Here is an 18,088-nt window from a genome sequence, read left to right on the forward strand (position 1 = left end):
TAAACTGAATATATAAATGTGAAATGTGTGAGGAATATACTGCTTTTGAATGTTAGTAGGCATTTTGTTATGGAAAATGTTGTGCATAATCAGTACTGTTTTAAGCTTTACTAAGTCAACACATTTTAAGATAAGGGGACATTTGAAGTATATATTTCAAGCTTGTTATTCAAATAAGTTATTGGGCTTTTTTTATCAACTAAGATTTGTTAGAAAATGTTTTCAACTTAAATGTATTTGAAAAGTGGGTTTATTACCACATGAATACTACTATGTAATATGTTAACATATATATTTAAGAATTATAATATAAAACAAGTTCAAGTTTCAGGTGTGGGCCATATTCCATTATACTTTTAAATTGGCCAATTAAAAAAGTACAAGACACCCCTGATCTATGCATTTCATTGTATTGCCTGGTTAATAAATGTGCAACACAGTACTAGTCACATAGTGTCACACTGTAGGTCAGGGGTACTCAAACTTTTTTGTTAAAGGTCCATGTGTGAATTTTATACAAGGTCAATGGTCCGGATCAATGCCAGTCAAGGCATGAAGCACACCGAGTGGAGACATGTGGGGAAAAGCTAAAGAGCGTTTGTTGTTTTAATTCGGGGAAGCAGAGATCACAATAAGGTTTGTGTAATGCTGCTTTTACATATAATGTGTTTTGTGTTTTACATATAATGTGTTTTGGACTGGGTTTAACCTCATTAATCCATTAACATATGTGTTAGGGAAATAATTATCGTAGACGCCAAGATGTGACATACAGGAAAAACCTTGACGTCTGTTTACCTCCTTTAAGGACACAGGCTGCTTCAGACAATAATGTTATTGTTCCCATTCTGTGACCGGTCAATACTGGGTCACAGATGGTCTGTATTGTGGGTACACTGGGACACTTCCTTCTCTGTTGTCTGAGGACTCCAGGGCATGACATATGCAAGGCCATAAGTGGCGGAAGCTGGTAACTTAGTGTGCCCAAACTATCTAAAGCTATCTTATCAAAACATGTTGATGACTCTCTGTGGAACCAGTTAAATGGGCTAGCAAGAGACAGGCTCTCCAGAATTGACGTGGCAACCCACCCGTGCAGTCTCACCGGGACTGCTGTGGACTTGTGATGTGAATCCTCCGGCCGTAACTCCAAATAAACCACCAGTGTTTGACATCAAAGCTACTGCTCCTACCGTGTCTCCTTCCTGAGTCGGTGACTCCCACTGCATAGCTACACAGAAGTTTCCTCTACAATATGTATATTTAAGAATAAGAAGTGAATAGTGCTGGGTGGGTTCCAGTCAGCTCTGAGTTCAGTGGGCTGTGTCAGTCTCTTCCTCTTCAGCAGCTGCAGGTGGTTCCTGCTGTAACAGCTCAGAGTCTCTGCAGTCTGACTGAGGGAGGTTTTTGTACGACTTCAAATCACTGTGTGAACACTGGGCCAGAGTGAATACTTTTACAGTAGTAAACTGCTGCATCTTCAGCCTTCAGTCCAGTGATGGTCATAGAGAAGTCAGAGCCGCTTCCACTGCCACTAAACCGAGGTTCTGTTCCTGATTCAAGTGTGCTCGCATATCTTATCAGGAGCTTTGGAGGCTGTCCAGATTTCTGTTGATACCAGAACATACATTTATTACCACTACAAGTTCCAACATCTCTGCTGGTTTTACAGGTGAGAGTGACGGTGGATCCTGGAGCAGACGTCTCGACTGCAGGCTGAGTCACAGTCACAGTCTGACCGCTGCATCCTGCACACAGAAACAGATCATTGATTTCTCAGCAGAAAGAAAGGAGAGGAAAGGCAGCACATGATGTTTGAAATGTTGCTGAGTGAATGAACCTGTGAAACAGCAGCAGGCCAGCGTCCAGATGAGGATGGTGATGAGAGTCATGGTGCTTTCTGCTGACTGACACATGTGAGTCCTGCAGTGTTGAACTCACAGGACTATAAACCTTCTCAGTTCACTGGAGGATCAGCTGACCATGCAAAGCCTCCTCTCTATGGAAATGATGTCTCTGCTCTCAGCACACTGAAGGCAACGTGGGACACGAAACCAGGAGGAACACTGTCTGGATTTACACCGTCTATCATCTGAATGGAAGAACATATTTATATCAGGAGTGGAGATGAGGATTTGAGTTTGTGTCCACTGTGGTTGGTATGATATGTCTGTTTGTCTGACATTAACATACATACAGAGATTCACTGTAGATCAATAACATGTTTCAGTTCTGTTTCAAATACATTTGTTAATAACTATTATTGAAAAGCCTCGTGTTCATTTAACCGTGTAGAAACTAATATAAAACTGACAAAGTTAGTTGTGTAGAAGACTGTAATGGTTTCTCTGCCAGGTGTAGAAAAGTGATGAGAAATGACATAAATCATCTTAATTCTTCCAGAGATGTAATCCATATCTTTAGAAAAGCTTTGTTGATTTAAAAACTGTATATGTGTCTCTGTTATCAGTGAGATCAGGGAGCTTTCTCAGTGATACATGCTTGCTGACAGTGCAGGAGGTTTTTGTACGGCCACTCAATGAGTTTGTATCACTGTGGTACACTTTTGGTGGAGGAACCAAACTCATCGTTGACTGTAAGTACCAGAGATTTGTATTTTATACAACTATTAGCAAATATATAACTTTCATTAATTATTAAATGAGACTCAAGTTAAAAAAAACTTAGATTCCATTTTTATATTTTTGTATTAAGCTCCTCTTGTAATCTGAAAGGAACCTTTGCAGACTTCTATATCAATTGTTCGTTTCGTACAAATACATTTTTTAAAGCAAATAACTTGTTTATTGTCTATATTATATTTTATTATCATAACAACTTTATACTAAATGTTTTTATTTATTAAAATGTGTTAACGCGTGACGTCTCCGCCACATTCAGTTTTACATTTGTAGTTCACAATATTTTATTTATTTACATTATTTATCTATTGTCTTTTAAAATATCAACTATTTAGTTGAATTCAAGTTAAATACGGATTCATTTAAACTTGTGATTGTATCAGTTAATGCAGCTTGTCGTCGTGTTCACGGTTCATTGATTTGACATGCAGTGAAAAGGAAGTGAAAGAGACAGATGATAAATGTTTGAACTGTTTTCACTTGAGACGTTCAGCTCTGTCAGTTTAAAGAACATCATCACACATGTGAAGATATTCAATCATTATTATCAATGAATCTTTAGCTTGCACACTTTACACAAAGTCAGTCATTCACACTTGAATCATGGGGGTCTGATCCCGAGTGATTTATGAGAGTAACAGCAGCACAACTTATTCTGTTATATTTGATGAAATATAAGGATTCAAGGATTCAAGGCTTTTCTTGTCATGTGTACATAGCTACAGTGCAGATACTTCAATGAGCATCTTAGGTCACAGGCTCCTCCAACAGAGCAGCACAATAGCACAGATACAATAGAGCAAGGAGAGTCTAGATACAAGTAATTGGAATATGATATATTAGATAAATAATGTGTAAGTTGCAAACAGATGAATGTTATGGATGTTCTTTTAAAAGACGTACAACACTCAAATGTAAATAAAAAAAGTCAGTGATACCAATGTTTCCACAGAGGTGACTGGTATCGTAAAGAACTGACACAAGGATTTGACAGCAGCAAAATGACAACATCAAAAAAGGACCTTATAATCAAGTGTTCACTCTAATGTCTCCCTTTTCCTCCCCCCTCCCTCCCTGCTCCAGTGGGTGTGCAGCAGCCCACCCTGAGCGTCCTCCCCCCCTCCAGAGAGGAGCTGCAGCAGGGCAGTGCCACCGTGGTGTGTCTGGCCAGCGGGGGCTTCCCCTCCGCCTGGAAGCTGGGCTGGAAGCTGGGGGGCAGCAGCAGCTCCTCAGGGGGGTCCCACAGCCCGGAGGTCCTGGGGAGCGACGGCCGCTACAGCTGGAGCAGCACCCTGAGCCTCTCTGCAGAGAGCTGGAGGGGGGCGGGCTCAGTGAGCTGTGAGGCCAGTCTGAGTGGACAGAGCCCTGTAACTCAAAGCCTGGACCCTGCCCGCTGCTCGGAGTAGAGCATCACTTCCTGTCTGGAGAGGAAGCCGCTGCTTTGCTAGAGATCTTCATGAAGACACACATCTCCTCTGCTCACATGTTGCTGCTGTCTCTGCTCAGTTGTTAGTGTTGCTCTCTAATCCTCACTTCCTGCATATTCTCCTGTTTGTTCATCAGCTCACAATTCAACTGGATTTCATTTGTTTCACTCCAACAGAAACTCATCATTCATCTCAAATGTGGCGTGAGCTTTAAACCATCATTAAATAAAAATGTTGATTAAAATGAGACTGTGTCTTTGTACTTCTTTAATTCATATGTTCATTGTGAGAAAGATGTATTAATACCTTCAGTATGAAACCTCGTATTATATTAATATCCTTTATGATTGTGGGACAATTTATTTAATTTATTTTTATTCTTTTATTCTACTAAATTCATACAAAAAAAGAATTATAATTCTTACTCACAAAGATGAACAACATTAGTAGAAGCGGGAGGGCTGAAGCTTATGGGAAGTAGCCCTCCTGTGAATCATCCTAATATAACATTGGCATTATTGCGTCAAAAACGTATAGAAATGAAGGAGTACAAAGAAATAAAGAAAACTAAAGAAAACTGGAGAAAATAAAATATAAAAGTTAGGGTAAGAAAATAATAAATGCATATATATATAAGAAAAACGATAGGGTCATTTTCTGCACATGTCAATAGCAGTTTCAACTTCCATTTTTGAAAATGAAAATACTATATATAAATATATACATATGTACACATGTACTTGGCAAATAAATAATGATAATAATAATATATGCATATAAACATTATGAACACTTATTTTTAAGTGACTTTTTTTACATTCATACTGTATGTTCACACTTACACCAAATATACAGATGTTCAAGTGTATAAGTACACAAATACACATGCACTCATATACACCAATACAAATATTGCAAGGACATTTCCAGGGCTGAAATAATAATTCAACCCCATAACGATGAAAATAAATAAGGACAAAATAGATGTAAAGTAATGTAGACCATATTAAATAAATACACAAACTGAAGGTATTAGTTCTAAAGAAATAATAATAATAAAAAGAAGAAAAATGATTCCGAGAATATCCAATATTTGTAAACTGGAGAAATCTGCAAATAGAATCTTTTTGTATTTAGTTTTGAATTGTTGATGACGAGTGATACTTGAAAGGTCTGGGTGAAGTCCATTGCACGTTCTAACTCCGTTTATGGATCAGCTGTGATTTGATGGTTGTTCTGCAGGGCTTGCTACACAACCAGTCAGGATGCCTAGCTGGGTATTTCCTGACTGTGGTTTGGAACTGCTTTTGAATGTTAGGAGGCATTTTGTTATGGAACATGTTGTGCATAATCAGTACTGTTTTAAGCTTTACTAAGTCAACACATTTTAATAGATTGAGTTTTTTAAATACTCAATCTATTGAAATACACAGTGGAGTGTAAACAACAACATTTTGTGTTTACAGTACTTCAAATGATTTAAATTGTGTTGCGTATGTTTGGACTGCGGTAATATCATTAATTGTTTTGTAGAGCCATTCATAAAGTTACTGTTAAATATATGTTGATATCAGTGGCTATAGTTCAACATTAATCTAACTTTCCCAGCTCACTCATAAAGAGACTGAATTTAATGACATTAATATAGTTTAAACAGGGTGTTGAAGAGTGTCTGTGAGTGTGTTTCAGCTTTATTTGGATTCATGGTGGTTCTGCTTGATGACTCTTGTGTTCACTGGACCAGTTCTCCTCCTCTCAGTCTCTTCACCTCTGCAGCTGCAGCAGGACGCTTTACTTCAGACTGAAGGAGGTTTTTGTACGGCTCTAAATCACTGTGTGAACACGCCACCACCATGGTAGCCAAGACAATAGTAATCTCCTGCATCAACTTCCTTAACGTTACTGATGGTTAAAGTGTACTGAGCACCAGATCTAGTACCACTGAATCTAGGCTCAGTTCCAGAGAACAGAGATGATGATGAGTATATAAGAGGTTTAGGAGCCTGTCCAGGTTTCTGAAGATACCAACTGAGAAGACCACCAATATTAGAGCTCCCTGTAGCGCTGATGGTCACAGTCCCTCCAGCACTAACAGACTTGGATGAGTCAGTCTGAGTCAGGAACTTGTTGGCAGAAGACTCTGAAATGAGAAGTGAAATGTTAGATAACCAACAACATGGAGCAGCAGTTTAAATGATAATAGAAAGAGTTAAAGACAAAGCACATTGGATGCAAACATGAAAAGAAAAGACACACATTGAACCACACATACATTACTCCTATCATTTCAGATGATACATTTTCAAAGTCTCTCACCCTGACACAGAAAGCCCAACATGACAAGCAGAGTTACTGACAACATGATCTCCAGTTCTCAGGATGAGTGCAGGAACACGGTTCAGACTCTACGTGACACAAGACCTTAAAACTGTGAGGAGCAGTGAAGCATTACAATCATGCAAATGACATGTCACACGTCAAACAGACACCTGTCCTTGAGGAACCAAAATGCAGTTGAGGTGAGTTTTAGTTACGGTTTAACATCTCTTGAACATCATTTGGTCATTCAGAGTCACTCTGAAATGTGAGGGTAATGCTCTTCTAGGTACATTCTTTTATTTGCAAACATCTTTCCTTGTTTCCACTTCTTTCTGAAGTATCTCATGAACAGTTTAACAGTTCCCCCGCTGGCAAATCGATCTACATTGAACTCAATATCCACTGAGTGTTTGATTCTCTAGGATGTCCCTTCTTGTTATCAAATCCACTGAATAGAGACACAGCATGCCATGCAACAGAGAGACATCTAATATCTAACAGGTCTGTCAAGACTGGATGATGTTACCTCAATGAGGGGCCACATAGAGAAACACATACAAAGGGCTGGGCCACTCACTAGAGGTGAGGTATTCTGCCTCATAAATTAAGTTATAAGTTAAATCAATCAAATGTAAATCATGCTTGTTACCTGAATATGATTTAAGTAAAAAAGCTCACAGCTCTCCATAGGGTTTCATTTATTTTGTTATAACAAGTGTTGGCAGCTCATCCCTTAAAACAGGAGCCTCAGATTGCTTAAGATAAGGGGAAATATGAAGTATATATTTCAAGCTTGTTATGCAAATAACTTATTGGGCTTTTTTTCATCAAGTAAGATTTGTTAGAAAATGTTTTCAACTTAAATGTATTTGAAAAGTGGGTTTATTACCACATGAATACTACTATGTAATATAAGTCAACATATATATTTAAGAAGTATAATATAAGACAAGCTGAAGTTTCAGGTGTGGGCCATATTCCATTATACTTTTAGAATTCGATGAGGGCCAATTCAAATGTACAAGACACCCCTGATCTATGCATTTAATGTATTGCCTGGTTAATAAATGTGCAACACAGTACTAGTCACATAGTGTCACACTGTAGACCCTGTTTTACATTAATCTCTCATCAGAGATGGCCTTTTTTTCTTAGTGACTATGTATATAATTGAACATCTGTATTAGGAAAGGGGAACATTTGAGTTTCACTTCCCCTCTGACTGGGGCTCATGTAGTTTCTGTGCGTCTGTGCCGGTGGTGCGTATCAGAACCTCAGGTCAGGTCACAGCTCAGCACTCTGTATGCTGTTTCATACGAGGGAGGTTCTTGTATGACTCTATGAGGCCGACATTAGCTCCCATACAGCAGTCACTTCATGCATCTTCAGCTCTTGGTGGTGGGAGTGACTTTCATTTCAAATCCACTACAGCTCAGAGACAGAGAAATAAAACATAGCTACTGAATGCAAACTATTTGATATGAAGAACAGTTTGAACATTAAACTAAACTAACCCTATTTATGTAAAGGCTGGTTAATGCACTCTCTGTAGACTCAAATCAGTATCTCACCCTGGATGTAGACTACCAGTACCAGCAGTAAAACAAGCAATAACCTTATTTAAAAACTGGATAATTGTGCATCAAGGCCAACAAATCTTCTCTGAGAGTTGTCTGTGTTACATCTGCATGAAAAAACAACAATGCTGCCCTCTTGTGTCGACATAGGAGTATGTAAAGACATTTGAATCTTTCACATCATGCACAGAATCTGAGATACAGTGACATAAAAGTCCCTTCTTCATCGGAGCAAAGTTCTCTTGTGAGTCTTTATCGCTTTGCAGTCGCCCTGTATAACAATCTAGAGTCTGTCTGGGTCTCTTTGTAGTTGTTTTGCCTCTTTATGAAGTAATTTAGCACTTCTTTGTGGCGTCATGCCTCTTTCTCATCATTTTGCATTTCTTTGTGGACTTGTTGCGTCTCTTTTCTCCTCTCTCTTTGTTCACTTAGTCTCTAAGTTGCATTGTGCATCTCTTTCCATGGCTTTATAACAAATTGTTTTGATTTATTTAACCTTTATTTAACCAGATGAAAACATTGAGACAAATCTCATTTACAATGCTGACCTGGCCAAGAAGGCAGCAACGTTACACGTTCTTACACATAACACAGACATATAAAATACAGAGAACACAACAAAAGACGAAAACCAGTCACTACATTGTGCACATTTGGGACAGTAAGAAAGGTACACTACTTATTACTGCAAGAGCAGCTGGTGGTAAGGACCTCAGGCAACTTCAATTTAAAACAGGCTATAGGGACAAGAGCCATCAGTTTGAGGCTTGATTGAAGGTCATTCCAAGACCAAGGACCATAATGAAAAAGACTCCTTTTTCCAGCCTCAGTCCGCACGACAGGAACCTGGAACCGTATCCAGGCACTGGTTCTGAGGTTGTAAGACTCACAAACTGGAGCAAATCTGGCATATATATACAGTGGAAGCTTACCTAAAATGGCTTTATACAATAATAAAAACCAATGCTGCATCCTACCCATACTAAGTGAGGACCATCCAGTTAGGCTATAGCGTGCAATGATGAGTCCTATAGGGTGCATTTGATATGTATCGCAGTGCAGCATGGTAGAGTGGGTCATGTTTGGCCAAAACAGTGGGACAGGCAAATCTATAGATTGTATCACTGTAGTCACGCTGGGACAGGAATAAGCCAGAGACCAACCTTTTACGGGAAGATGTTGAAAAACAACGTTTAAGTCTGTAAAGCAAGCTAAGAGTGAATTTCAATTTCTTAGTTAGAACTTCAATGTGGTGTTTAAATTTTAGATTTCTGTCCAACTAAAAGCCCAGATATTTGTATGTATCAACAAACTCAACAGAGACAACAGCAAGGGTGTCAATGGAGAGGCAAGAGGACGCTGACTTGGGAGCAAAAAGCATTGATTTGGTTTTCTTACCGTTCAATAGCAGTTTAGAATCAAGAAGCGCATGCTGCAGCGTGATAATAATTCCTTACATTTATTATAGTGCTTTATCAATGACTTTAGCGCTTTACATATACACACATTACACATGCAATGGTCAGATACTGTGGACAATACCCACAGGAGCAAGTTCAGGTGAAGTGTCTTGCCCAAGGACACACCGGCTTTACAGAAGCAGCGGGTTTCACCCCTTGATCTGATGATCATTGCACAGCGCACTGCGCCACACCGTCCATCTTCACGCTTTTACAAGTACACATTGGTATTATACATGTACTGTGGACAATACCCACAGGAGCAAATCCGGGTGAAGTGTCTTGCCCAAGGACACGACGGCCTGACGCAGTGGCGGCAGGAGCGGGTTTCGAACTGGAGTTCCCCAGCACTCCCCCTTGATCTGATGATCAGATGCACAGACCACTGCGCCACCCGTCCTAACAATACAATAAGATTTTAAATTGGAAACGGCCATATCCAGAGAAGGAGCACATGAGTATACAATAGTGTCATCAGCATAAATATGATATAGAAAATTGCATCTGATTACAAATATTGTTTACGTATAATAAAAAGAGCAAGGGCCCCAAATTAGAGCCCTGTGGAACTCCCTTCTCCAAGGTGACAGGCTCAGAGACAGTACTACCCAACCTGACGCATTGAGTACGGTCGGTTAGATAATTCTGAAACCAGCAAATGGCGTTATGACCGAAACGAGACACCAACATAACATTAGACATAAGATGAAAAACCTTCAGGTTCAGGTTCTTTATTTGTACCCGTAGGTAGATTTTGTTTGCAGAAAAAGGGACAAGGGATCCATCCTGACACACTCTAAAAACAAACACAAACAACAGACATATCTATAATAAAAGGATAAATAACAAATACACCCTGTTCCGTCAAATCTCAAAATATTTCAAAAACATTTAATAAGAAAAACACAAGTACAAACTCTAGTACAAACATGGACATTCAAAATTCAAAATTAAATACATAAATTGGCATCTGTGTGACACTCCTATGATGTGTTAATTTGTGCAATAGCTGCTGGGATAAAACTGTTTTTATACCACTTCGGTCTACTCTTTGGGACAAGTAACCTCCGGCCCAAAGGAAGAAGCTTAAATTCTGAGTGCAGAGGGTGGGAGTCATCGTCTAATATGGAGCTGGATAACCGCTGTAACTGCCTGAGGTACAGGGTCTCCAGGTTTAGCTGTGGCTCACCAATCAGTCTGCTGGACCACTTGATGATCTGACTCAGAGAGTTTCTGCTCTTTAAAGTCAGGTTACCAAACCATGACATGAATGAAAAAGACAGAATCGACTCGATAAAAGCACGATAAAATATGATCATTGTAAGGGAAACTTCTGTGTAGCAATGCAGTGGGAGTCACCGACTCAGGAAAGAGACACGGGAAGAGCAGGAGCTTTGATGTCAAACACTGATGGTTTATTTAGGAGGTTCGGCCGGAGGATTCACATCACAAGTCACAGCAGCCATGGTCTGACTGCACGGGAGAGTTGCCACGTCAATTCTGAAGAACTCTACCCCAGACTAGTGTTGCACGGTGTACCGATACTTGAAAGGTACCGCGATACCCTGCCGTTAAAAACGGTACGATTCCTCCGTTTCATTAGTGTCGGTACTTTAAGAATGACGGGGACAAGTACTCCGGTGAGAAAGCGCCGTTTTAATAAGAGCCGTGAGTGTTCAGCGCTCTGCTTCCACTCCCTGCGTGCACTGCAGCCGTGCCTGCGGCCAGACCCATGTGTTTAGCTAGTTCAGAGAGAATAATCAACATTGTGCATAACAAGATAGAATCATAACACCTCTATCAGCTGACTCCAACAGGCAGGAACAGGGAGACAGAACACTGAGAGCACAGCAGCCAAGGTTACAGGTGCGTGTGCTCAGTCAGGACAGTTTGAACTGATAAACTGGGTCAAAGTCATGGACCTTGGAAAATATTTCCCCAACAATCATCATGGTTTTGTCAATGTTAAATAGGACAGTTTCCTAAGACAGTACAAACGCTGGTGCCCCCTTTTCACACAGCTTCACATTTTGGATCAGAGCTAAATTTTGAGTCAATAATTGTCCCCAGATATTTGTATGATTGCACTAATTCTACTTTCTGATTCGCGATTGTTAAGACTTCATGTATGTGGGGATGTCTTCTAAAATCAATGATCATATCCTTGGTTTTGCTTATGTTCAGTTGTAGATAGGACTCCTCACACCACCTGACAAAGTCGTCAAAGACAGGGCCGTGGCTGGTCTCATTGTCCTGGAGCCCACTAACAATTACAGAGTCATCTGTATACTTTAAAATAGTCCTATTTTCCCACCTACTTTGACACATATTAGTGTTAATTATAAATAATAGTGGCGAAAGGATACATCCTTGTGGGGTAGCCAGTGGAGGAGCTGACTTGATCAGATAAGGTCCCATTCACGCACACTCTTTGTGTCCTATTGGTTAAAAAATCAAGAATCAAGTCCATAAGATTATTGCTTATTTCAAATTGTTCTAGAAGTCTGCCAATTAAAATATGAGGTTTCCATATTATCCTTCTCCGATAAGATGGAAAAAACAAGCACCAGTGTGATTTTGGTGACAGTACGACTATCTTGGACATAGTTATAGTGGGGGTGCCAAACCAGGCAGCTGCACCACCCTCAGCACTCTAATGGCGCGTTTCCACTGCAGCGGGGTAGCCCCGTTTAAGCGTCCCTAAGCGTCCTCGCTCTGGCCTCGGGCTGCCTCGCTGGCCGGCCCAGGCCGTGGCGCATTTCCATTACAGTTTAGGACCTGGGGTAGCAACGCAGTGTAGGCGGGGCGATCGGCTTTGTTTTTGTTCACATTTCGAGTTGTTCCGTCGAGCTCCCGCTGGATTTGATCATCCCCAATGAGATGTAGGAACGTCGTCACCTCCTCGGTCGACCACGGTGTGCTTTTCTTATTAGACGTAGCCATTTTTGTAGCTCATCCGTTTACAAAATGCTGTTTATAAAAATGCTGCAAGCTTGCTTCTAGATATATATGCGACGCTAGGGATGAACTCGCGCGCAATCTTGTGACGATTCTCTCTGACCAATCAGCAGTCGAGAGTGTTGACGTCACTAGTTCAGCCCTGGCCCTGGTCTGAGGGAACCACGATTTTAAGAGGCCGGAAAAAGAGGGAAAAAGTACCCGCTGGCCGGTACTAGGTGTGAAGTAAAAACTTATTTGCAGCAATGTTGAGCGCATCATCAAATGAGGGAAACTGGATTCGCCTGTCAATACACTGATATTTATTGAGAGACAGACAATTACATACGGCCGGGAGATCATCCTAGTTTCACACTGTCCTTGTGCTCCACCAAGGTAATCTCTGAACCCAAAAGACACAAAACATCTAACCAACACGAGGAGAGGCGGGCTCCCAGAAAGCCCGCGTATAATCAATAGCCGATGCGAGACAATGGTCTGCTTGTCTCAAAGAGATGCTGCCAGGTCAACCCCCCACGGACATAGGAGAAGCGTTTGACCTGTGACCTCAACATCACAGAGGAGTCTCTGACTGACTACAAGCAGATGTTTGCAGTATCACAGATTCTATAAAACAATAAGAAACTCTATAAACAGATCAGATGAAAATATTCTCTTACACTAGGCTATATGGAAACGCCACCAAAAACCGGCCTGGCCGCTTGAGGACGGTTAAGGACGCTTAAACGGGGCTACCCGCTGCAGTGGAAACGCGCCATAAGTGAGGATGTCACGCACTCTAGCCCTGAAGAGTCCATCCCATAGACAACCATTATATAAAACTTAAACGTTGATGAGTTAGAAACTCTAAAAGATATCAAAAAGCTGAATACAAATGTAATAGCTGAATGTTTTGTGACCGTTTCAAAGTAGGAATGAAGTCTGTAGCTGAAAGTCTGCTGAAGGAGCAGCATTTTAAACACGGTGTAGGTAAAAGAGGATTTGAAGGATACTCCCATTGGGTTACATTGTAAAAATAAAAGTTTAAAAAGCGGTATATTTTAAAAAGTATAAATGTCAAAAACAAGAAAAGTGTCCTGAAGGAGCTGAACATTTTAATATTTGAATGGTCTCTAGCTGAAAGTATGCTGAAGTAGTTAGACGGTGAAATCTGGTTGAAATAATCAATCAATCAACAACTTTATTAATCCTGCAAGGGGCAATTGGTTGTGAGCAGTTTATGTCATGTACACAGGCAGGAACATACAGGAAGAAACCACAATAATAAGATGCGGAAGAATAAAGATTTGAAGAACAATAGTTGAACAGCATTTGTACTAATAAGTATGTTGAATAGTAGACTGTGTGTGGCTTCGCCAGTCACAGAATTACATTATTGCACATCATGTGAACAACATCTTGTTCTTTCTTCTTTCTTAATTCTGTGAGCCATGTTCATGCTCAACTCTGACTGCATTTTACACATGTTTGCACACATATCTGCACAGCCCTCCACTTTAAATATAATGTACTGTAGTTTGCCATATATTGCCATATATTCATTGTTCTAAGTGTTTTAGTGTTTTAGCTTTTAAGGTCCTTTGTATATTTTTATTTAAATTTGGTGTAAATACTTATTTTTATTATCTTTATATTTTTTACCTACTATGGCAACTTATTTTCTTAGATTGTTTATGTTCGTACCACCAGACATCAAAGCTAATTCCTTGTATGTGTCAAAGTATCTGGTAATAAACTTGATTGTGATTGTGATGTACGTCTGCTCGTCCTAAAGCCTCTGCTTTGCACTGGTGGTCTCAGGGGGGGTCAGGGGTCAAATCATGTTCAAACTCAACGTCTCTTGGATGTTCCTGCTGTTTTTGGTTTCAATAATGGAACAAAAAACATTTCAGGAAACTTCAATGAAACTGGTTTTTAGAAAACCTGAAGTTTTTAACTAAGATGTGAATTTGAGGTTAACTAATGGATAAGTTCATTGATTGATGTGAATAAGAGGGTTTTAATCAGCCACCGTTTAACATTTTAAAGACTTCATTAGATTGATCTTTGTCATTTTGAATCAGGATATTTATAATAATGATGAAATAATAACTCCAGAGAGGCCAGAGATGCTCCTGCTGTGAAACACACCAAGTGGAGACATGTGGGGAAAAGCTAAAGAGCGTTTGTTGTTTTAATTCGGGGAAGCAGAGATCACAATAAGGTTTGTGTAATGCTGCTTTTACATATAATGTGTTTTGGACTGGGTTTAATTTCATTAATCCATTAACATATGTGTATTTAAGAATAAGAAGTGAATAGTGCTGGGTGGGTTCCTGTCAGCTCTGAGTTCAGTGGGCTGTGTCAGTCTCTTCCTCTTCAGCAGCTGCAGGTGGTTCCTGCTGTAACAGCTCAGAGTCTCTGCAGTCTGACTGAGGGAGGTTTTTGTACGACGACAAATCACTGTGTGAACAGATTAACACTGTTTATGTAGTGGTGACTCTGACAGTAATAAACTGCTGCATCTTCAGCCTTCAGTCCAGTGATGGTCATAGAGAAGTCAGAGCCGCTTCCACTGCCACTAAACCGAGGTTCTGTTCCTGATTCAAGTGTGCTCACATATCTTATCAGGAGCTTTGGAGGCTGTCCAGATTTCTGTTGATACCAGGACAAATTATCATTACTACCCCATCTGTAAACATTGCTACTGGTTTTACAGGTGAGAGTGACGGTGGATCCTGGAGCAGACGTCTCGACTGCAGGCTGAGTCACAGTCACAGTCTGACCGCTGCATCCTGCACACAGAAACAGATCATTGATTTCTCAGCAGAAAGAAAGGAGAGGAAAGGCAGCACATGATGTTTGAAATGTTGCTGAGTGAATGAACCTGTGAAACAGCAGCAGGCCAGCGTCCAGATGAGGATGGTGATGAGAGTCATGGTGCTTTCTGCTGACTGACACATGTGAGTCCTGCAGTGTTGAACTCACAGGACTATAAACCTTCTCAGTTCACTGGAGGATCAGCTGACCATGCAAAGCCTCCTCTCTATGGAAATGATGTCTCTGCTCTCAGCACACTGAAGGCAACGTGGGACACGAAACCAGGAGGAACACTGTCTGGATTTACACCGTCTATCATCTGAATGGAAGAACATATTTATATCAGGAGTGGAGATGAGGATTTGAGTTTGTGTCCACTGTGGTTGGTATGATATGTCTGTTTGTCTGACATTAACATACATACAGAGATTCACTGTAGATCAATAACATGTTTCAGTTCTGTTTCAAATACATTTGTTAATAACTATTATTGAAAAGCCTCGTGTTCATTTAACCGTGTAGAAACTAATATAAAACTGACAAAGTTAGTTGTGTAGAAGACTGTAATGGTTTCTCTGCCAGGTGTAGAAAAGTGATGAGAAATGACATAAATCATCTTAATTCTTCCAGAGATGTAATCCATATCTTTAGAAAAGCTTTGTTGATTTAAAAACTGTATATGTGTCTCTGTTATCAGTGAGATCAGGGAGCTTTCTCAGTGATACATGCTTGTTGACAGTGCAGGAGGTTTTTGTACGGCCACTCAATGAGTTTGTATCACTGTGGTACACTTTTGGTGGAGGAACCAAACTCATCGTTGACTGTAAGTACCAGAGATTTGTATTTTATACAACTATTAGCAAATATATAACTTTCATTAATTATTAAATGAGACTCAAGTTAAAAAAAACTTAGATTCCATTTTTATATTTTTGTATTAAGCTCCTCTTGTAATCTGAAAGGAACCTTTGCAGACTTCTATATTAATTGTTCTTTTCGTACAAATAATTTTTTTGAAGCAAATAACTTGTTTATTTTCTATATTATATTTTATTATCATAACAACTTTATACTAAATGTTTTTATTTATTAAAATGTGTTAACGCGTGACGTCTCCGCCACATTCAGTTTTACATTTGTAGATCACAATATTGTATTTATTTACATTATTTATCTATTGTCTTTTAAAATATCAACTATTTAGTTGAATTCAAGTTAAATACGGATTCATTTAAACTTGTGATTGTATCAGTTAATGCAGCTTGTCGTCGTGTTCACGGTTCATTGATTTGACATGCAGTGAAAAGGAAGTGAAAGAGACAGATGATAAATGTTTGAACTGTTTTCACTTGAGACGTTCAGCTCTGTCAGTTTAAAGAACATCATCACACATGTGAAGATATTCAATCATTATTATCAATGAATCTTTAGCTTGCACACTTTACACAAAGTCAGTCATTCACACTTGAATCATGTGGGTCTGATCCTGAGTGATTTATGAGAGTAACAGCAGCACAACTTATTCTGTTATATTTGATGAAATATAAGGATTCAAGGCTTCAAGGCTTTTCTTGTCATGTGTACATAGCTACAGTGCAGATACTTCAATGAGCATCTTAGGTCACAGGCTCCTCCAACAGAGCAGCACAATAGCACAGATACAATAGAGCAAGGAGAGTCTAGATACAAGTAATTGGAATATGATATATTAGATAAATAATGTGTAAGTTGCAAACAGATGAATGTTATTCTTTTAAAAGACGTACAACACTCAAATGTAAATAAAAAAAGGCAGTGATACCAATGTTTCCACAGAGGTGACTGGTATCGTAAAGTACTGACACAAGGATTTGACAGCAGCAAAATGACAACATCAAAAAAGGACCTTATAATCAAGTGTTCACTCTAATGTCTCCCTTTTCCTCCCCCCTCCCTCCCTGCTCCAGTGGGTGTGCAGCAGCCCACCCTGAGCGTCCTCCCCCCCTCCAGAGAGGAGCTGCAGCAGGGCAGTGCCACCGTGGTGTGTCTGGCCAGCGGGGGCTTCCCCTCCGCCTGGAAGCTGGGCTGGAAGCTGGGGGGCAGCAGCAGCTCCTCAGGGGGGTCCCACAGCCCGGAGGTCCTGGGGAGCGACGGCCGCTACAGCTGGAGCAGCACCCTGAGCCTCTCTGCAGAGAGCTGGAGGGGGGCGGGCTCAGTGAGCTGTGAGGCCAGTCTGAGTGGACAGAGCCCTGTCACTCAAAGCCTGGACCCTGCCCGCTGCTCGGAGTAGAGCATCACTTCCTGTCTGGAGAGGAAGCCGCTGCTTTGCTAGAGATCTTCATGAAGACACACATCTCCTCTGCTCACATGTTGCTGCTGTCTCTGCTCAGTTGTTAGTGTTGCTCTCTAATCCTCACTTCCTGCATATTCTCCTGTTTGTTCATCAGCTCACAATTCAACTGGATTTCATTTGTTTCACTCCAACAGAAACTCATCATTCATCTCAAATGTGGCGTGAGCTTTAAACCATCATTAAATAAAAATGTTGATTAAAATGAGACTGTGTCTTTGTACTTCTTTAATTCATATGTTCATTGTGAGAAAGATGTATTAATACCTTCAGTATGAAACCTCGTATTATATTAATATCCTTTATGATTGTGGGACAATTTATTTAATTTATTTTTATTCTTTTATTCTACTAAATTCATTACAAAAAAGAATTATAATTCTTACACACAAAGATGAACAACATTAGTAGAAGCGGGAGGGCTGAAGCTTATGGGAAGTAGCCCTCCTGTGAATCATCCTAATATAACATTGGCATTATTGCGTCAAAAACGTATAGAAATGAAGGAGTACAAAGAAATAAAGAAAACTAAAGAAAACTGGAGAAAATAAAATATAAAAGTTAGGGTAAGAAAATA

At 40.0% G+C, this 18,088-nt stretch overlaps 5 gene segments (V, D, J or C); 2 read left to right on the forward strand and 3 right to left on the reverse strand.

The window, feature by feature from the left end:
• Positions 1–1,304: 1,304 nt before the first annotated feature.
• LOC117539461 lies at positions 1,305–2,427 on the reverse strand. The segment is given in 2 exon segments: positions 1,305–1,748; positions 1,841–2,427. Coding segments are annotated over 2 exon segments (402 nt in total).
• Positions 2,167–4,316, forward strand: LOC117539533. The segment is given in 3 exon segments: positions 2,167–2,172; positions 2,425–2,596; positions 3,726–4,316. Coding segments are annotated over 3 exon segments (501 nt in total).
• A 1,356-nt stretch (positions 4,317–5,672) lies between these two features.
• On the reverse strand, positions 5,673–6,469 carry LOC117539488. The segment is given in 2 exon segments: positions 5,673–6,209; positions 6,386–6,469. Coding segments are annotated over 2 exon segments (357 nt in total).
• An 8,194-nt stretch (positions 6,470–14,663) lies between these two features.
• LOC117539442 lies at positions 14,664–15,853 on the reverse strand. The segment is given in 2 exon segments: positions 14,664–15,157; positions 15,250–15,853. Coding segments are annotated over 2 exon segments (411 nt in total).
• Positions 15,749–17,719, forward strand: LOC117539540. The segment is given in 3 exon segments: positions 15,749–15,764; positions 15,880–16,005; positions 17,129–17,719. Coding segments are annotated over 3 exon segments (465 nt in total).
• The last annotated feature ends 369 nt before the right edge of the window (positions 17,720–18,088 follow it).

Source organism: Gymnodraco acuticeps, unplaced genomic scaffold (assembly GCF_902827175.1).
Source record: "Gymnodraco acuticeps unplaced genomic scaffold, fGymAcu1.1, whole genome shotgun sequence".
NCBI classification, from domain to species: domain Eukaryota; kingdom Metazoa; phylum Chordata; class Actinopteri; order Perciformes; family Bathydraconidae; genus Gymnodraco; species Gymnodraco acuticeps.